General features: G+C 45.3%; 1 protein-coding gene and 1 long non-coding RNA gene across 3 annotated transcripts; one reads left to right on the plus strand and one right to left on the minus strand.

The window, feature by feature from the left end:
* PPEF2 (protein phosphatase with EF-hand domain 2) lies at window positions 1–16,782 on the minus strand. Its single transcript, XM_075150395.1, has 16 exons — window positions 16,593–16,782; window positions 12,816–12,943; window positions 12,205–12,262; window positions 10,874–11,049; window positions 9,771–9,885; window positions 8,397–8,443; window positions 7,797–7,963; window positions 7,676–7,712; window positions 7,435–7,584; window positions 6,310–6,645; window positions 4,647–4,832; window positions 3,818–3,960; window positions 3,198–3,304; window positions 1,933–2,096; window positions 1,395–1,482; window positions 1–751 (listed from the first exon to the last, which is right to left on the minus strand). The coding sequence occupies exons 1-16, from the start codon at window positions 16,651–16,653 to the stop codon at window positions 573–575; spliced, it is 2,142 nt and encodes a 713-aa protein (XP_075006496.1). The 5' UTR covers window positions 16,654–16,782; the 3' UTR covers window positions 1–572.
* Window positions 4,829–21,582, plus strand: LOC142082306 (uncharacterized). 2 transcript variants are annotated; one of them, XR_012673662.1, is made up of 4 exons: window positions 4,829–5,646; window positions 6,233–10,163; window positions 11,538–12,370; window positions 14,463–21,582. It is a non-coding gene; the product is annotated as an uncharacterized LOC142082306 (long non-coding RNA). The 2 variants fall into 2 exon arrangements; XR_012673661.1 differs by lacking the exon at window positions 4,829–5,646 and having other exon boundaries at window positions 6,434–6,521; window positions 6,639–10,163.
* The last annotated feature ends 237 nt before the right edge of the window (window positions 21,583–21,819 follow it).

Raw genomic sequence — 21,819 nt, forward strand, 5'->3', positions numbered from 1 at the left:
TTACAGAACAAACTTACAGAAGAGCAAAGGAATCACAGAGGGCAAGGAGGTAATATCACTGAAACAGCACTGCTGCTAACAGAGTTGACAAAGAGAAGGCATGAACAGCCGAGAACCAGCAATCTAGAAAAAACGGTTTATTAAAAGGAAAGCTGTGCTCTAGCAGTTGCTACCTCGTTAAAACACTGCCTACAAGAAATACCTTTTCTTCCATTTTACTACACTTGAATAGACCTGTAAAATTTCATCACATGCGTTGACTGGAGAAACTAAGTTGCATCTTCCCTTTGAGCAGGAATTTCTACTTAAAACAGAGCTCGTTTTTCAAAATGGTCAGAACTGAAGTGCAGCTTGTCTATTTTAGCCGTTACCTTCGCCAAGTGGATCACAGCTGTTGGCTACAGACATCACTGTTTGACATCACTGTTTTCAACCAATAAGTGCTACAGGTACCTGCCTTCCCTTTCCCTGCTTCGCATCTGCAGGCACACTCTGCGGTTAGGTAGGAAGCGGTCCCCCTGGCTTCGCAGACAGTCAAGGCATTGGACATGGCAACCCTCAACAGGTTCTCACTACTGTGACTGTTTGACAAGGCGGAAGGCTTCTAGGAACTCGTTGAAGTCGATGTTTCCATCCTTATTGAAGTCAATGCTGCGAACTAAGTCGTTGATCCCTTCATCCGTGAGTTCAATGTTCATATGGTGGCTGAACAGCTTCCAGGTTTGGTGGAATTCCTCAAAGGAGATGAGACCTGTGGAAAAGGAAGGCACAGCCAGCTCAGCGCAAGGTCACCACAGGCACTACTGCCAGTCAGTCCCCGCTCAGCGTGCAAGGAGGGACCCCTGCTCAGGGTTGATCTGTCATCCCACCCCTGCTGCCTGCATACCCTAAAGGAAGGAAGGAAATCACTCATAGTCTTAATTTCACATGCTGCAACTAAATTTCCTAGCGTGCAGAACACGGGCTAAAATACAACTTAAAGCAGTAAAGAGACATAATACAATTTGGGAGAACAAAAGAAGGCAAAGACTGTTGTATTTTCTCTTTCCCGAAGTAATTTGGTGGATATGACTGTTTGAAAGCAGGTAATGCTCAAGATCCAAGTACGCTGCATTACTGTCATTGCTCTCATCGCTGTTCTTGTTCTGCTGAACTCCTCAACAAGTAATTATTAATTCTGCACCTGGACTGCACGCAGTCCTTCAAAACGCGTCATGTTTGTGGAAACTTGCAATGACATTTCAGAAGCTCTTGAGGCAATTACCCCAATTGAGGGAGGAGAAAGACGCAGACTTTTAACCACGCAATAAAAACGCCTTCGTGCATAGTAAAGGGAGCCCAAAAGTAGAATGGAATACAACGCAGTGACCACTACCCCCTGCACACCTGCTTACCTGAATGATCTCTGTCTATGATCCGGAATATGGTCTCCAAGTTGGATCTGTTTCGATAAATGACTTCCAGCAAGCTTGACTGGATGTGCTGAAAGACAACATGGTCACACTCCTTATACCCTTCTGACAGCTCTCTGTTTTTTCTGAGCAGTTACTGCAGACCCCCCCCTAAAAAAAATGTTTACTGCTCTCAAGAGTTTGCCAGCAATGCACTTTGCATCGTCTGTGGTGGCTTATGAAACAGGTTTGTGATGACCGGACCGTCCGTACAACTCTGCATTGTAGCACATCAGCAACCTATCGCTTCCAAACAGAGCTTTTCCAGGCTAACAGAGAAGACACTGACTTGGGCTACATTTTTTAACCGTTGCAGGGTTGGTTTTGCTAGATGTAATTAAGCAAGCAATGCGACTCAGAGAACGGAATGTAGTTTTCCTACTTAAAAGCCTGCATCCAAAACTACCTCTGGGTTTTGATTGCACATGCATCATCTGTTTCTACAATGGACTGAATGCCTCTGGACTACTTGAGTCCTTACCTCTTGGCTCCGCTGCTCCATGGCCAAGTCGTCGAGCCAGGACTTGTACTCCAGCATGCCGTTCGCCGTGCTGCGCACCAGCTGCGGTCTCAACATTCGCCAGGGCAATCCCAGGTGCAAGACTGACTCCACTGCCGTCGCCCAGTTGCTCAGTGTGATCGTTCCTGTAACGAAAAGGGAGAGCCGTGGAGACCTGTGAGAGACAGGCAGCTGAAAGCACACGATGGCAAAGTAAAAAGCCTAGAGCAGTACGCATGCCCAGTCTACCGTGCTGACAGCAAGTGTCATTCCTCCATGGCACACTTGAGCACTTTGGTACTGGAAAAAAACTCTACATGGCTATTCAGACATCAGCCACTGTAGGCACAAGTGCACTCGCTGCTCCCCCCAGCCTCAGCAAGCTTTTGATCATTGCAAGAAATCAGGGCCATGGGGCTGTAAATATCTGAACAATGGCAAGACGCTAACTTTGGATATTTCATTATAAATCTGTGGCCTACAGCCAGCTTCCCCTGCAGATCGTGGCCAACACAACTGCACCTCAGTGACCCAGGAACATGGTAAAACCCCTAGTTTAGCAGCTGCTGTAACAGCTGAACTGGACTTTTGTGAACAATTTTGCTGCCAGGGAAGAAAGCAAGAAAGCAGTTTTACCCACAAGAAAGCAGTTCTGCCAACCGCTGTGTCCCTTTTCTCCCCCGGCCCACAAATGGACAGGTCTCAGCAACACGTCTCGGTCGCTGCACCAGCAGAGCGCTCCTGGCAGCCAGAGAATTACGAATGCTCAGCTCCTTCCTTAAGGCTCTGACAGAGGCAGCTGCCACGGAGGACATCACTCGCTTTCCTCTTCCCAGTGATTTCAGACTCCAGGGATGTAAGGGGCTCTCGAGACAACCCAGCCCTTTCCAAGTGACACGTGACAGGTATGTTCCAGGTCATCTTTTTCAATGCTTCATCAATACTCCTGTTCCAAAGGGTTCTCCTAATACCCAGCCTGAATTACTGCACATCAGGCTAATCACCTCTTGCTTCTCCGACACCCCCTCATTATAACGCCACTCTGAGGCATTAACAGGTTCCCAACAGAGACACTGAATAACAGCAAATGGGACCAATGCTGTGGCAAGGTCTGACACAGCCTGCCCCTGTGACAGTCACTGACAACTATCAGTGCGGAGCCTGCCAACCAACCACACGCTCAACTTAGCTGCTTCAACCCTGTCCTACCAGGGAATTAACCTGTGTCCCCCTCGGCCGAGATTTACCTGTATTGTCCTTATCGTAGGCCTTGAACGCGCTTATGAGGGCTGAGGTGTGAGCAAAGAGCTTTTCCCGCAAGGCTCGAAAGGCTGACTCCTCTACTCTGCTGATCCTGGAGGATGCAGAAAAGAGAGAAGCACATTAAGGACTTGCCACGAAGCGCAAGAGAAGCTGCACCGTCCCAGTGCTCTGGCCTGTCTATGGATTGCCCAGACCCTCGCACAACTGCTCTGCACAGCCATAGCTGCATCTCAGCGTTCGTGACAAGGCACTGCATGCCTGGAGCACAGTTCCCCGCAGCTGAATCCCCACATTGATTTGTGAAGTAACAAAGCAGAAGGGAATCTCAGCAAGGGTCAGAAGTTAAAACTTGACATGGAAAAAAGAAGCTGGAAAATCAACAGTCTGTAAAAGAGAGTCCCCTTCTGATCTTGTAACGCTCCCTCCTCAACCCTTGAGCCTCCCTCAGTAATTTCTGCACAAAGCTTGAATCCTCCTCTAGCGCTATTATTTAGTAAATCAAGCTGTGAAAGTTCAGCTCCGGAGTCAAACTTTCTCAAAGCTCCCAAAGTTTTCCCTTTTGGAATTTTGACTTGGTGAATACAGAGCAACCGGAAAGCCTTGCCTTTGGGTCATAGTCAGAGTGTGGGCTGTCTTGTTCGCTTGGTACTGAACAAAATGGGGGACGAGGTCCGGTCCCAGCTTCACATAGGCTCCCCTGTTGCTGCCAATCTCATAGTAGTTTGAGGCTGAAAATATGGTCAGCACCTAACCCCCAAAAAAGAGAGGCATTTACAGTCAGTACATACATCCTCTATTATAAATACGTGTATCAGTGAATACCCCACAATCGATCCCATCTGGAGTCAACAGACTGTGAAAGCACCATGTTTTATATGGAAGAGTGAGGTGGCGGCTGGCCCGGAAGCCTTACAGGTGTGAGTTCCTCGGGGGCACCACTGGTCTCGTGTGGATCTGGCCACAGGCTGGGCTTTTGCAATTTCACTGTAGTCTCCCGACAAACTTCCACTCTCCACTGCAGTGAGCGGAGTCAAAAGTGCCCCTGTTGAAGTCACTGAAGTGACCCTGAATCTTCTGAGAGCAAAACTTCACGGCAGCAGCTTAGAAACGCCCTTTTGTATGTCATCTTCAGAAACAGCTGCATTAAGTGGGGGCAATGGCACAAACGAGTTCAGATCTTTTCTCAGTTACCACGCACAAGGACGTGCTTTGCCTGCAGAACAGATGACCCCAACAGAGTAGGTGGCTCCAGACTGTCCTGACCTAAGACCTCAGCTGGGAACACACTTCAGTAACTCCCAATAAGGCTGTTCAACGATTTTGCATGTACTTAACAAAGCCCCATTGGAAGAAATACAGAGCTGAGACAAGCCACCACAGAAACCCCACTCTGGCAGGATGGAAACCCAACTTCACGCCGTCCCCTCACCGACCTTCCGGTTGTGACAGAACTCGTAGCCCTCTTGCTTGCACTCATGGGAGCGGATGAGGAACTGCAAGTTGTACTTCTCAAGGATCTTCCCTGTCACGTCAGGCCCAAAATAGCAGCCACCACCTCGCACCGTATTTACTCTGCAGCCCTCCTGAGGCATGGGGTCACTCCAGAGAATGTCTAAAACCTGAAAGGATTGGAAAAGTTCACTGAATAAAGTGTACCCAGCAGATAGCACCCATGAAAGTTTACTAAGCAAATACAGCTCTATCTCTGAATCCCTCCCTGGACCGCTGCTACTACCATAGTGCAGGGAAACAGAGATGTTTTCTGCATCCCAGCTGAACCACCACACTGCTCCGCAGGACTGTCACACACCTGGTCCACCACAGAGGTGACAATATTGTCAGCCTGGAGCTACAGGCACACCCAGAGTGCTTGGGGGGAGAGGGGCGTCCATAAATCAGGCCTGATGCAAGCTTTCCCTTTGCTGCCTCTAAGATTTCAAAGAGCCTTGCCTGTCCTTCTCCATGCCAAAACACAGGTCCCAGGACAAGAACACCCAGCAGATCCCGAGGCCACGAGCAGGCTTAGTATTAAACTCCTTTGCTCTCTAGCCAGAACATTCCGCAGCCTCCAGAAATGTAAGTGCGTGCTGACTCAGTAACCACCATTTGGATTAAAGTTTAATCTTTTTAACCCTGACCTCAATATATAGCTTTACGCTGATAAGGTGTGCAATGCCGGGTTGTCATTTGTAACGTGAAGTAAGTAACGATGGTTTCAGAGCGCACAGAAGAGACTTACAGACAGACTGGTCTAACACAAACAGGAAACCAAGCTCCCAGGCTCTGACCTGCCTAGCAACCTACTCACGGCACAGCCCAGCTAAAACCACAAATTCAGTCTGCTCTTAGTACTCAAGATCAGGATTCGCCCATCAGCAAATGACGTGTTCGTTCATTACCTACAGAGCTGTCTTCAGATACCCTGCGTACACAGTAAGCGATATAACACTTGTCAGTCCATTGTCTATTATTTCTCTCCCCCGCAGTGAATCAAGAAAACCTATTGCCCCATTCTATGCCTGAGCAGCAGTTTTATGTATACAACAATGGATGAGTGCTGTGCTAGGGGCAAACACTGGGACAGAGCCTTGAGCACAGAAAGCCGAAAGCCCGGTGAAAAGGCTGACTCGCAAGGGTAGGAGAAAGGTGCCAGCAGAACGGCAGCTAGCACCAGTCTTGAACGCAGCCTACGTTGTCCTACGTGACTCTCATGCACAGCTCTTCGATTTCTAGGTAACCATGCCACAGGACGGGCTGGATGTAGCGCAGGTATCTAACAAAACATCCCCAAGCAGCAGAGATCACAGGCCCACAGTACAGCCCTTCCTGACCACTTACCGCTGAATGATCAATGCCAGGCTGTCTCGGGGTACAGAGCAGCAGCGGCAAAATAGCATAAACCCCATTAGCCTACCCGCTGGCACTTAAACACCGAGTTGCTCCTTAACTCCACTATATGAAGCAGCAAAAATATCTCTGCAGAGAGGTCTCTGCACCGACTCACATATTTTCTACCGAGATTCCTCATAACAGAGAACAAACCTGCAGGAGGCATCCACAACCCACGGAGCTCAGGGCCCTGCTTAGGCTACTCACCTGCTTCCACTGCTCCTGGCGAGTCCAGCATGGCCCATCCAAATCCGTCAAGGAGACCACACTGGAATAGGTGAGCTCCTCCTCCTCCGACTCGCTGATGTCCACCAGCCGGCGGCACCACTCGATTTGCTCCTGCACCGTCTGCCGGACCCACTTGGAGAACTCCAGCCTGTTGGCTGTGCTGGGAGCCTGGGCTGGCCGGGGCTGCGGAGGTAAACTGGGGGCGGCCTCATTCTCTGCTGGGTCAGCCTCTACTTTGCTCTCCCCGTTTATTTCCTGTATTTCCACATTTCTGTTCGACTCCTTCCTTTTCTTCCCTCTTAATACAGAAATAAACTGAAAGAGGTAAGAGAGACAAGAGAGGTAGTCACACTGCTTGGAAACCTACATCTCCAGCTCTAACATCTTCCATTAGGAGACTGTCAAGTGACCCAAACCTCCGAGCCTCAATTCCCTTTGCTGCCATCAAACGCTGATTAATTGTGGGAGATACTAATGCCGTCCTCTCGGATGTGCCATTCTTGGTTTACAGCTGGGGCCCCTCATCCATCCTGACTACAGATCTATCTATCCTTCGTTGACTCTAGGCTGCTCAGACGTTTCACAAAAGGTAGAGTACATGGATTTAATCTGCAATGGGAACTAGGCGGCAGAATGAGGGAAGGACTAATAACTAATGCACGTGCTTGCCATTACATTTGCAGAAGGGAGTTAGTATTTCTCAACTAGAAAGTGAGGCAGAGACAAGTTAAACAACTTATCAGAACCTTTGTGGAAATCTAGGGGGAAAAACAGGCTAAGAAACTGTGGGAGAAAGTCTCATCATCACTGTGTTTTTACAGTCGGCACCAACACACCTATTGACCCATGCGTTATCCACCACTTCCCTGGCTACGATCCTTGCATCTTCCAGTAGCCAAGAATGCTTCTTCCCTTCACACCTCCTGCACGCACACTATTAAACCAAAGCGATCCAGTCCGAGCCTGTACCTAAGCACAGTTTGTCTAGGAAGACCATCCTTTAGATTTGTCTCGTCAACAGCCAAGCTGACACGTAGAAGTAAGCTGCTCACCACAAATCAGCAACACTGTTGTCTCTTGCAATATCTAGGAAGTAAAACCTACTTTGTTCCTCTGAATTTTCTCAAGCATGTCCAGGTCAGTGGTGTCAGAGATGCCCCCGTGTATAATGAGGACTTTCTGATCAATCAGGGTGGCCAGGGGCAGCCAGCAGAAGACATTCTGAATCATCTTCAAGATTTTCTTCCCATGCACCTAGGAGGACAGGTCAGAAAGGAAAAGATGAAGCATTAAGCCTTCAAAGTCCACGTCTCGGGTGGTGAAGGAGACACAAACGTATGCCTACCTTGTATTTCTGCATTACTTCCTTGGTGAAACCGTAGCTAAAGGAACAGGAGAAAGGAAGCTCAGCGGGATTTCGCAGCGACACCCTTGACATCGCGATCAGCCCCGCAAATAACCCATACCGTAAGTTGACCATGTGGTCCTCGTGGTTCCCGCGGTTGAGATGAACCTCTTTTGGATAGATCAAGAGGAAGGTAAAGAGGACGATGAGTATCTCAAGGGACTGTTTGCCTCTGTCTACGAAGTCCCCGTTGAACACGTAGGACTTGGAAGGAGAAGGAAGGCCATTCTGTCAAAGCAAGGAACGGGCAGATGTTAACAAGGGAGGCCTCCCCATGATCTCCGTATACCTCCCCACCCAGCTGCACATTCTCTCACTCCTGCTCCAGGTTACCTTATACAATAGATCCTGACTCTTATTTTTATGCTGTAGGCTCCCAGTGGCAAATGCACTGAAAAGCGAAAGCTGGCAGTCAGGAAGGGTTGTCATCGGTATCAGCACTTGCAAAAATGTTCACTGGCACTTCCCAAAGGTACATGTATGTCAGATTTCGAAGTCAGCAAGGGAATAAGCTGCTGCTTTGTGAAGCCATTTAAAACCGATTAAATTGACCTGGAGAATCGCACGTGAAGGGCCCAATTTTGCAAACGCTTCTCAGCATGACCCATGCGATACCTCTCAGAGTGCCTGGCCAGCCTCCCTCTCCAAATACGGTGCCTACCTTATAAAATATGAGGAACAAGTCATCCAGCTGGCCGTGCAAGTCTCCTAACAGGCACAAAAAGACAAGTCACAGTATGTTTAACTTGAAAAGACACCAATATATAACTTCCTATGAAGTATCTCCTCTATAAATTAATGACCACTGAAAATATTTTGGGAAGTTCAAGGTGCAAGTTTCCTTACACTGAGGCAATGTGCCCAAAGGAAGAAGACATGATGTCAAGTCTTGAGCTGAAGCCTGAGAAGGACAGCAAAAAACCTACACCAGCTTCTAAGGACTCTGATTCAGAAGCTTTGTTCGTTTATCTCTTACGATGACACAACGTGGCACAAGAAACTGTTTGACTTTGATCATTACATGGGAGAAAGCTTTGCATACAAAATAATAATCAAACTAAATTCTCATTTAACACGATATTGGAGAGAGAGGTTTGTTCTCCAGAAGCTGACTGCACACGAGAGTCTGTGCTAAGTACATATTTTTCGGAAATATCTCCGAGTTTAAACATTTGTCCTAGAGTAGGAAAATAATGGTGAAAAGCTTTCTCTCTTTCAAATTTACTTGTTAAGACGCAAAGATGTGTTAGTATTCTGGATCTGAATGCATACACTGCTGCTAATGAAGACTCAGCCAAAACGGCTCCAGGACCTCGTTTAAATAATCCCAGGCCACAGAACAGGACAGAAAACTGAGTTTTGAGGCCAGTCCTCAAGTGGGTGCAGTTTCTGTGGTTTAGTAAAAGGACTCCAAGTTTGGGGTGACAGAACAAAGACAAATTTGAATCCAGTTGAAAAATTCTTTAAATTTTTGCTGTAAGGTATAACAATTTTAAGAGCCACAGGCCATCATTATCACCCTTCATCTTCCCTTAGACAAATGTATATCCTTATCTTTTCCATTCATACCTCCTCCTCTCCTCGCATTTTTGTAATCGCCGTGACAGCACTACTGCTACAGCAGGCTATGCCAAGCTAAACGCTACCATCTAGGGGCAGGGTTTGTTAATGATGTATCCCAAAATCTCCCATGGAAGCCAAACGCAGACTACAAATAGACAAACCACCTTCCCTCAACACCCCCATCCCGTTCCAAACCAAGCAGAAATAGGGCCGGGATGCAGACTGGCTCCCTCCAGTCTTCAGGCTAGTCTTTGCAGCAGCTCAAATACAGCATCAGAGGGTAAACCCGGGTATGTTAGACAGCCCATTGCCTCTCGATGCAAGACGCATCTTTCTTACAGACTGCATTTGTGTTCCATGCTCAGTACAAAGGAGCGCATCATGCTCACGCTACCATTTTATATCTTTCCCACCCCTTCCACGTGAGCGTTCTGCCCCAGAGACTGCACAGTGTCCTCCCACCCAGACCTACCGCACACGGTGACCTCCTCGCTATAGCAGGTGGAGACATGACTGATGTTTGGCAACTGCTTGAGGTGCTTCCTGGTCTCATGCAGAAGGTTTAAGACATAGCGAGCGTGGAGCTGCTACTAGGAGAAAGCGAAGGGATTAAAGCAGGAAATCAGTGACCTCTGAGCAGCAATGCAGCTGTCTGCAAAGGCCCCAAGGACCCACCACGACAACCTGGATGGCAGAAACTCTCACTGGGGCGACGCTCGGTGCTGACCTACGGGCTTACAAACAAGACGACGCATTGGCAGGGCTGGCAAGAGAACCCAGAAGCCCTAGCACCCTGTGGTCAAGGCTGTATCTGCTAGGCAACACCACTTCCTAGAGAAGCAGAAATTCCAGCCCAGTATCACAGGTAAGAAGCTGCTCCTCTAGATCTTTCTTAGCCTTTTCCACATTAAACCAGGCTATGAGCTACCATGTGTCCTACAGAAATATGTTCGCTCAAAGCCAGACTGTAGGCATTTAATATTAGTCAAGACACTAGAGACCTTTGGTTTAGAAGTCATTTTGTTTGGAGAAGGGATGTTTTGGCCTATTTTGCAGTTCAGCACCTTGACTGAGGGATGGCAGCAGAGCACTGCAATTGTACAAAGACTAGTCTTGTTAGTGCTGCTGAACTGGTACAGGCCTTCCTCATCAAAACACTCACATTTTACATTTTAAATATGAGTCAAAGTTGCATGGCACAAAAGATAATTTTCATGAGCTGTTTCCATCTGGGCCATCCTATACTTTTTAACAAATTGAGGAATTGCAACAAAAAATGACAGTGTTTCAACATGGACCGTTGTGGGGTTTTTTCCCTTTTAAAATGAAATTCAGGCTAATATTGGCGCACACCTACAAAAAGTTTTCAGTTTTGTCAGACCTGCATTTTCAGAAAGGAAAAAAGTTCCTATGGCAGGGGGAAATACCGTATCATTTCCATCCCCCTTTGCTTAACAGCCTGCCAGCTCGTTATACTCCAATCAGTGTAGCTTGTTAGGAAGGCTAAAACCAAATTATCTATCCTATACCCCTGCATAGAGAAGGGGAAAGCGTGGTTCCTTCTGGGATCCTTACTTGTTTCTGTTTGAAAGCTTCCAGCAAGGCAGTCGCATGGTCAGGAAGGAGTGGGAAAGAGAGACGGGGTCCAGTGTAGGAGTCTGGCACCTCCATGGATTCATAGTCACAGTATTTTTCCAGCTCTGCCTCTTTGAAGCTTTCCCCACTTATGAACATGCGACTGATAAAATCCCCTGGATGGCAGATTGGGCGGTTTGATTGTTTTTTTAAAAAGAGAAAGAGACAAGAAAAAGTTAAGTTGGATCAATACACCGTTCTAGTAGTTTGCTAAAGAAAAGCTGTTTGGTTAGGCCAGAGCTCGTGAGCGATGGCAGCAGCGGAGGCCAGCTCCTAGTCTGACACCGCTACAGAATTGGCAGTGGGGAAAAGGCTGCAGGGAGAAGTTTCCGTGTGCTATGTGTCAGGCAGTGCTGGCAGCTACGCTAGTTTCTGCAAAACTCTGGTAGAGCCAGACGGACATTGGTTGCCATGGCTAATTGAAATCTTGCTTTCAATGACATGCAAAAGCAAACTGTATAATAAGGAACTGTCTCGTACGTCCCGCTGGTTTTCTAAGCTTGCCCTACGTTCTCAGTGTTGCACAAAATTTGTGTAAATTCGCATTATTTTTTTATTGCTGTAACATCTCAGAGCCCAACTCAAGGAACTCTGTTTTATACAGACGCTGAAAAAAAATCTTCCTCAACAGAGCTTTGCTGTAAAATATGTGGGGTGGTTGTGAGAAAAAGGGTGGCAGTTTGAAAGGAAGGAGCGAGGACTTCAGCACGTTATGGTCAGCAAAGTAAATAGTTAATTTTGACGTACTACCATCAGATTTCAGAGCTAAGCTCATTAGCAAGTTCCCAGCACTAAGAAATAACATACGATGTTCTCTGCAGATTCAGGAAGATACTGTATTGTTTCTCACAGCACTTCTCCCCCCACCCCACCCCAATTATAAGTGAGAGACTACATATAAATAAAGTAGATGCTCTAGAATACAGTGCTCTAAAGATGGATTCTCTTGCTTCAGAAATGGACTCTGCAAACCCCTGGTTACCAGGGATCACTGAAAAAAGGCAAATTTCTAATACTGCTCTTAGAAAACGTACTGAGCTTTTATTCCCCCTTCCTGCTCCTAAGAAGCAGGAATTGCTCCACATCCCTCGCACAGCTCTGACAGTCTCCAGACAGTTCACTCCCTATTCAAATTCCTGATGCCATCGCTCTTTAGACTCTCTCGGCCCCCTTTGCCATCCTGCAGGGCCAGCATTGGGCAATGAATCAATACAGGGTGCAACCTTCTGAGCTGCCGGTGCCACGTCTACAAATGGCACATAGAAACTTACTCTCTTTATTGCTGCTTGGCGTGAAGTGGTCCATCAGGTAACTGAAGAAGTCGTGAAGCTGCAAGAAGAGAGAGAGAGCTCATCACCATTCACCCTGGAATGAAAGTCTGCAGAGTGGCAGATCTTCTTTCTGGAAGTATTATCTATGCCCTTCTCATGTTGTCTGGTATGTACAACAAATCATACCGTACCAATTCTAGTTTTGAATATCTTCTGATGAAGTCAAAACAGTAGCTTTACCTCCAGCCATAATGACAGAAGTACACCTATAAGCCCTCCCTCTCCCTCCCTGACAGCAAGGCAACCCTATAAGAGAATATTTATCAGTTAAAGTATAACAAACCAACTAGCCTTGCCTATTGTGTTCAGACTCAGGAAAAACAATGATGTTAAATGGTCCTTATGGCTTTCTTTCAAGACTCATTACTTAGGGTTTCACCAGACAAAAGCAGGCAGGAAATCAATAGGCTAAAAAGGGGCAGGAAACCCAGTCCTTGGCCCACTGAAGCACTTACAGTGTTACCAGCCAGTAGCCAGAAACAAGTGAGTCTGTGGCACAGAAACCACCCTCCTATGTATTTTCCTACATACGCTTTTCCTTGAGACATTACCTTGATCTGATCCTGCTCGCAAGCATACTCAATGGATTGAAAGATTCTCCAGGTGCAACGTCGGCGCATTTCCAGCCGAGCAACGTAGCGCCGATACCACTGTTGGATCAAGACGGCTGCCTTGAAAGCTAGCGGACAAAAACAGAACCACCCTGCTGAGCTGCAGTGGCTGCAGCTGAGCCACCCTGCTACCGCTCCTTTCCCGACCCTGAAAATTGAAGAGGGACCTTTCCTTTTCAGGAGCAAGTTTTCAGGAAAGGTCTTCTGGTGCCTAAATATTAAGGATAACAAAACACCCACTATTTCCACCATATTGCAAGAGGTTGATCTGACCCTGCCTGACCAAAGACCTCTGAAGCAATTCTAACCGTGGCTGCTGGCTCCTCAGCACCAGCATTAACAACTTGTTAAGGCCTAAAGATCCAAACACATTCTTCCGTATTAATAGACAATTTCCTCCCTTTCTATCTACCTTTATCATTTTCATGTCCATCTTACAGTGTAGGTACTGGGGCTTCAGGAAACCAGAGATTTGACTGAGGCCCCACAAGGGGTTGGGGTAAAACAAGACACCGAGTCCCCTTCCAGAGCCTTAAAAATATGGGGTTTGTCTACCTTCCTTTAAGCCAAATAAACACCTCAGCTTTTGCAGTGCTGGACAAACTTCAGAAGGCATCTATTCTAGCATAAATGTTAACATACCTTTATCTTGGAATAAAATAAAGACAAAATTAACACCCACAGTGAAAAGAGGGAGACAGATCTTTGGCCGCTTACTGACACAGAAGGAACGAAATAACGGGAATTTCCAAGTGCCTGGTCGCGTTTCAATCCACAGCCGGTACCGGCACCAGGCTCTTCCCTCCAAATGATGGCTATTTGCCCTCATCTTTAAAACATTACCATTCCTCTGTATTTCTCCAATTCCAGTGTTTTTCATTAAAAGATTATTTCAGATGGGGTGTGTGCATATTTCAAGTGAAGTACATTGGTGCAACTTCCCATTTCCTTTTTCAAGTTCCGCCACAGAACTTTATGTACCTCTAGAAACTCTTCCATCCTCCTTAGCTGGTCTTGATCACATTTGGACCGCCGGGTTACTTTAGAGCACCTTGCCAACCAGCTCTGCTACTTGGCATCTCTCTTTTGATACCGCTCTGTGTCCCTTCCTGTTAATTTCTGGAGCCCTACCCTAGAGCCCTACGATGAAAACATTTTCTAACAACGCTTCTCTGTGTCATCTTTAGCTGAGGGAGGGAGGGATGACTGCTCTATCTACAGGTTGGCCCCAAAATCAAACGGAGACAACAGAGTTACAGACTTAGCCCTGCTGCAGAAGCTTGTATTCCCTTGGCATCTGGTTTGTGAGAGAGCACTGCCGTGTTCACCAAAGCAGGGAGAGCAATGTGGGATGTGGGGTGGAAAAACTTTATTAAAAAGAAGGAAGTCCCCTACCCCTACCCCAAAGGCTGCTAAGTGCTGGCAAGAGACAAAGGCATCACATTAATTGAATTAGTTTGCATTAATTACGTAACAAACCACCTTCCATGTACTTCAGCAGGAAACATTGACCTTTACCTAACGAAGATATCCTGATGGCTTATGTATTGAAAATAATAATCCTTCTAAATTATGTTACTGTTACAGCACTAGGAGCTGCAGAGCACAATAAGGGAAGAGCTGTTGCTGTTGTGCAGCTGGGGAACGGAGTCACGGTGAAGTCATGGGCGAGAAGGTAAGACTTGGCTAGCCTTAATTCAAGAATAACTTAAGTATTCTTTGCCTGAGCTTTATATCTTGTTGAGAAAATGCTTACTGATCTGCAGGGCTATGAAAAAATAAACAAGGCTTGACTTTTTTTTCTGCACTTTGGTGCTCCTGATGCTACCTCTTCAAGCCTCCTTTATAACAGACCCAACACTAGCTGCCTTACTCCCTGTCACAATCACTCTCTAAAACAAACAACTCGTAAATATCTTGCATTGCCCTAACAGTGGATAAATACCCAATTACTGCGGTAGGAGTCAGATGTATTTCAACTGAATCCCGAACAGAAATTCATAGTTATGACTCCACATATACCAATGAAAACCAGATCCTTTGAAATATTAAAAGTAAAATCTACGGAAGACTCATTACGAAGCGCACAGTGAGCATATATACCACCATCCACAGCATTTAAGCTCCAGATGGGCAAGGCATTGGTTTTTTTACACTACTTTTACAGAGACTAACTCTGCAACTGAAAAAGCCAGGTATTCTAATTTACCAGCTTACCTGGGTGAGTTTCATCTGGCAGTGTTTGTACTAGTTTAGAAAAAAATAATAAAAAAGGAAGAGAAAGAGATTTATCCACATTTTATGAGGATCCAAGCAGTAAACTGAATCATACATCATCGTGTAAGCTACTGAAAGTATGCCAAAGTGGCAGCACTCAAACTAAAATATGCCTGTTCATGCTAGCAGTATAGTTCACAAATCACCTTACAGGAAGGATTCTGCACCCCCTTTTTGACTCAAGTGCAGGGCCGGTTTAACAGAGCTCTGCTGGCTACACTTCCCACAGGGAACAGCCTCTGGGCCTTGTGCAAGGGGGACAGGACACGGCCTGGCACGTTATACTTGGGTGGAAAGTCCTAAGCAGCTCCACATTTGCAGATCAGCAGATCGGAAGGATTTTGAGAACCAGATGCCAGAAATTCAGAGAGGTTTTACTGTCATGGGAAACTGTTGATGAGGTATCAGATCTAATGCAGAGTTTCCAATAAGTAACTAGTTTTATGTTACACTTTCTTTGTTATAGCTAAGCCATTATCATAAAATAACCCTGAACTTTTTGGGAAAGTCCATGGTCCTCTGGTGCTATAGGCAATAGACAAATCTAACTTAAAAAAAAGGTGGAGTTTTTCAACAAAGAAAGATTACAAACAAAAAAGGCTGAGTCACAGCAGTATCCCTGCTTTCTTCACTTCTAAATGCAATCACTATTTTTCCTTTCAAAGCACTTGCAAAGTTTGCACCATACTGCTGTTCTGCCAATGCTGATGACCGAATGACTCAAACAACAAAATAATCTGTTTACTTTTTTACACTTCCTTATGTGTAAAGTCTTACTCATAAACTCCCTTTGTTCCATAGCAGACCTAAGCACACACCCAGAAAATTGATCCTATCATACAGAGGGTTTCATAAAAATAAATCATTACAGCTTCGGGAGCCATAAAAAAGTCCAGATTATTAGCAGAGATTAAGAGCATTGTGCTGACATAATTAGAAAAAAGCACACTTTTTGCTTTTCAGCTTTTCTTAGCCACACCATCTTACCTTCTTTAGAATCAGATTTGTTTTGGCTTTGCTAATGCTTCTGCTTTATCACTCCTGCGCCACTAACACAGTCTTTAAAAACAGAGTCCACCGGAAGCAGCAGGATGATACCATCTATCTTGCTGTCAGCGCTTGACAACACGCGCATTAGCCAGCAATTGATTAATCCATCGGATGTTAGTTCTAACAGAATTGCTTTTTGCTGCTTCATTTCCGGTCAGGTTTTGGTTGATTTTAACCTAATCCTGGTCTAAATAGCTGTTATTTTCTCAAGCCTGTTGGCCTTCTGCCTGACAGCTGAGACTCCTTGTCACAGGATACTGAAAGACATAACCTCGCCTCAATACTATCAAGAAAGCTAGGTAACTCAGAAAAGAAACACATCCGCTGCAACCTGCCAACGGCATGTGTAGGAGCAGAAAGGAAAAGATTACTTTTCAAAGAATCACTCACCATTTTCAGACTTCTGCAGGGAGTGCTTGTAGTTGGCATTTACAGAACTACCAGATCCCATGTTCTCCAACCAATGCTCCTGGAACGTTGCAGACTGGCCCAGTATCACCAAAACCACAAAAGAGATGCAGGAAAGACCATTCGGTCAGAATCAAAACAGCTGCAACATGTCCCACAGTGCTGAGAATCTATAATTAAATATATTAACACTTAAGATCAACGAGCAGATGGCCTGTCTTGTGCCCAGGTACATCTTCCAGTACAAGGTTTTTCCAGCTACTTTATTGTCTTCCAGACAATCTGAGGTGAGGATTTCTGTCTCATTGTTTCAAATTTCAATGAGAATTGAAATGAAATTCATTGAATATATAAATAGGATCATTTCAGCACCTTTCCTAATTGTATAAAAATAGCAGAGGTTGCATATCTAGGTATTGTAATTGTACGGTAGATGTATAAATCAGGCATTCATGTACTCTCACAAGGCTTCACATGCCTAATTTTAGGCTCCTATCTCTTAGCAATGTGGCAGACTTTGACCTGAGCCTTCATTTCAGATACTACAATAAAATAATCTTGATTGAGCTCTGAGAGCAGACTACATCTCCGAATCCTCATGCTACCTCCCCCCTTCCTCACGCACAGCTGAAGCACCCGGACGAAGGTGCTGAAATACTACACAACTGCATGTGGGAGGCAGTCGTACACTGTATAGGGAAAAAACCCCGTTTTTCAATACTGATCAGGAACTATAAAAGTCATTAAGTTGATTCATTAACAATCAGTATATGCAGACAAATATTCATGCATATAGCCATCTGTGAAGGATAACTCTCATTGTGAGAGATGAACACACAGACTGTATTTAAATGTATTTGCAGCACCACAGCTAGAGGGCAGACAATCTGAAATAACAATTAGCTATAATAAGAAAATAATCAGCTTTGTTGAACACTGCTTTCCTTCACCTCATGGATCTGCTTGAGCATGGGAGCGTATTGTATCATCAGTTGCTCAGATCCTGGCCAGTATAAAAAGACAGGACAGCCAGACTGTTGTAACCTCACTGCTGCGGAAAGCTCTGGTCAGAGCAAACAGATCCTATTTCAAGATTAGGTCAAATTCTGAAGTCTCTCACTTTGAGGACAACCAGAATGTCGTTCACAGTCAGACATGTTTCCTCTGAAAAAAAAAAAACAGTCATATAGGAAAAACAAAACTCCATGTACTACTGCCAAAGCGGTCCCAGGCTGTATCGCTATATATAAAAACTACACAGATTTTTATTCTAACCCGGAACTGGGGGAGGAGAAAGCTGAGAAAGGGAGGGAAGGAAATAAACAGTTGTAAAAATGTTAAGCCTGGTGCTGGCAGGAGACCACAGCTCAAAGGATTTTGAAAGGACAGGACAGTATGACTACAGACGCACTTCTCCCCAGCAGAGGGAAAAGTCCTTCTTTCCTCACTTCCCGCAATCCTTTTGCCTCCTTCAATCTCTTTCGACCTAACCCACGTCTTTCCTCTCAAAACAGCTGCAGATCTGCAGAAACGCGAATTGAAGGAACGCGTCCGGTGTTGTATAAGGTGCATGTGTGCAGTGCTTGCTCAGGAAGATGAGCCGTGCTAAGCAACATTTCAACATGGAAAGTTTCTAAGGCAGATGAAATGCTGAAATTCTCTACCGTGCCCAGGATGCCGAATTGCACAATGGCATCTTCACAATAACTGGGTGACACAACAGGAGGATACGTAGCGACGCTCTCAACAAAATACCAGTCACTCTAGTTTTATTCTAACAGCATTATTTCATATCAGTGTCAAAAATGGCCTGAAATCACTGCTGAATTGTGCCCGATTACACCCGATGCTTTATGGCCTTTGTGCTTAAATAATGCAGGTGCTCTGACAACTTTTCAGATTATTAGCTACTCAAACGGACAATTGTGCACAGAAATCAGGATCCCTAGCATTTAAGGCTCTTATTTGTAATCTCCGGTACAAGGCAAATCCCATTTCAGGAAAAACAAATTTTCAAGCTCAGAATTTCTCAGTATAGACTTAGAACTCCCATCTGGTTATCCAAACAAAATTTCTATTCAAAGATGCAAATCTGAAGATTTCAGCAAGTATTAGCTGTCCAGGGAAGCAACGATACAAATGATTCGCTCTGTATCGGGAGCTTGCTTCAGGAACAATCATCTCCAAGCACCTCCACTTACTGCATTCTGGTATAACCTGGCAGGGCAGTCAGAAACAGCATGACCGAGGTTCCTTTCGGATGAAATGACACCAGAAAACACACTCCAGCTACTAATGGGAGTTCAGTCCGCAGGACCAGATTCAAGCCAGTCCCAGGAAAAAACCCCCAAGCATGGTTAGTGTAGACAACTGTTCCTCCACACTGGAGGTCAACACAGCCTGCGTGCCTAGCTGTATCTTCAGTGCTGCTTAGGAACCCGACAGTGCCGGCTTCAAAGGAAGACTGATGCTTCAGCTTTTCGGAAGAGGTGAGTGCCTTTAAAGATACCTTTAAAAATGCAAACATGAGCAAAAAAAAAAAAAAATCCTTTTTCAAGAACTAAAACATTTCCACATCATTGTTAAAAAACGGAGAACAAATTTGAGGTAAGCGCTCAAGTACAGAGTTAGGTACTTCACTTGCTTAGGATGCGTTCAGGGGTACTGCCTATCTGTTTTGGTAAAATGTGACCTTGGATTTGAGAGCACCTTTGAAGACACAGAATACAAGTTCTCCTCATTTCCCTCACTTCCCTGCAAAACAAACAAGCATTTGTTATTTGGATGGCCCTACTTTAAACACAAATTTTGGCCCATACCGAGGGATGGTCTAGCATTAGTGTGCCCTAGGAGTGCCTGCAGAGAGCAAGCACAGGCAACCGCACCTACCTATTTATCTTGTCGTGAACAGTCTTGCCAACAGGTCTCTCCCAAGCAATTCCTGGAGCTGCAATGTTTTTCACTTCGTTACCCTCAGATTTTTCTGAGCGCCACAGCCTGAGCAAAGGAGCGCACAGCAGTAAACCAGAGATTCCAATGGAATCAAACCTGTTTCAAGGGTGGGAGGAGTGAGGAAGAAATAGAGCCAGTCCAACTGCTCAGCACCTCTGATCCTTCCTCATCCACCCAACAGTGACATGCACCCCTCCCCTTCCTAAAATCCTCTACGCAAGAAAAAGAAGAGGAACAGGAGCCCATAAAGACACAGCCTAGAAGACTTGATGAAGTTGAACAGTGGCATCATCTCAAACACAGGCTGTATTAAACAACCAGGTGAGAGAAAATGATGCAGCTGGGAAACAGCCAGCTACAGACTGCTCCTTTCTCATCTTGCTCTCGGCCACCGTTCCCCTCCTGCAGAGATGCTTACATTTTCTCTGGTGCAGCTAGAAGGCCTCTGAAACAGGCTTTCCTCACGCCTTCTGAGAAGCTGCAATACATTCATATGAGGCTCTCCCCTGGTGTACGCTGCTGCGTAGAGCATCTGCTCGCAAACATGCATGCTAAGTAAAGCAAGGTGATAGAACCCGCTGTATGCGCTTACACCAGGACAGAAGTACACCACCAACAAAAAAAGCATGGACTCAAGAGCCACACATGGACACGGACAACTAACAGAACAACAAAGTTCAGTGCCTCAGTAGAAGGCCGCAGACACGTAGAAAAGACGCACTTTCCCTGTTCACCGGAGGTAGCGTTCTAAAGGCAGGAGAAACATGTAACAGCCAGACTCCACATACACCTCCCAAGCCAACGGATAATATACTCATTTTTGCAACTCTTAAAACACAAGCTGCTGACTCATTTAATAATACCATATAATACCACATAAATCTCACTAAAGGAAAACTCGCACAAATCCATTTGTGTCAACCACCCCAAAACAAGAACAACAAAAGCCTGAGTAAATTTCCTGGCTCACCATAAATATTATTTTAACTCCTTCAAAACCAAAGCAAGTGACAGCATTTTGAATCAAATCCTACACACTCTGTCACATCACTGAGCTTGTCCACATAACAGATCTGTGCAGAATTTGGTGCTCCACCCACGTGAATCGAAGGCTTCCTGCAAGGAACACCGAAGCTAACGCGAAGCTAACTCCAAAGCAACAGGGCATCTAGGAAAGATGACACACTTAACGTATCACTTACACAACTGAATCCCCACTAACTTGACAATTTTATAGACATTTGGACAACTGAGAGAAGAGATGAGCAGAATCTGGAAGGCAAGGTACAAGAGACTTACTGAAAGTTTACTAGGAAAAAGACTGAAAAACAGGGAAACAAATTTTAAGTTCTGCTAAAAGAAAAACATCACCATTAAGAGCTACAGATGAATTAAAAAAAATTTCAAATACTTCTCCTAAGAATAAAAATGCTAGCTAGCACTAGGGAAAGTGATGATCCTGCCTTGCCCTCCTAGAGTAAATACCTATGTATATCCCTCCTGTACATCAGACTCGGCACATCTCGTAGCTGGAAACGAGACGGTGAAGCTTGTTTTATTTTACACATGCACTGACCTCTGCACCTGCACAGTTACTGCAGTGCCAAAAAAGAGAATTTCAGATAGAAAACTCCCAACTGCAGTTTTATACCGCTTGACATATAAAAAGATATTTCACCTCAAACTATGGGTGCCGTGTAACTGCTTCTGAACACAAAACATTGTTAGAGAGAAATAAAAAGAAAAATGCAACTTACCTTGCCACCAATTGCTAACTTACAGATTTATTAAGATAAACACAATAGAAGCTCTCCACTTTTTAAATTTTTGTTTCTATTCCGTACCCAAAGTGATCAATAATCTCTGAAGTGATTTGCTTGATTACAGATTCAGAAAATCCCTCTCAGAATCTAAGTAATCAAGTAAGCTGTTCCCTTGGGCACGCAGCAGAAACTGCCGTGTCTCTCAGCACCTGCAGTATAGAATGTGTGTGCTGTTCTGCAACAAGTGCAGACCCTTCGATTTATTTACTGCACAGTTGTTTTGAGCAGCCCTAAGAATCCTCTCCCATGTGACGCTTAAGAACTGCTATAGATCTGAAATGGATTAGGATTACTGAAGAGGATTATTAATGGGAAATACAGTATGTTGGCCTCTCTCGTCTTAGGAGTCAGCTCTTAGAGACTTTCAAGTTGCCTTTTGCTAAATGCAAACTTCTAAAGGAAAAAGAATTAAAGGTTTCACCCATTCCCTATGT

Source organism: Calonectris borealis, chromosome 4, assembly GCF_964195595.1.
Source record: "Calonectris borealis chromosome 4, bCalBor7.hap1.2, whole genome shotgun sequence".
NCBI lineage: Eukaryota > Metazoa > Chordata > Aves > Procellariiformes > Procellariidae > Calonectris > Calonectris borealis.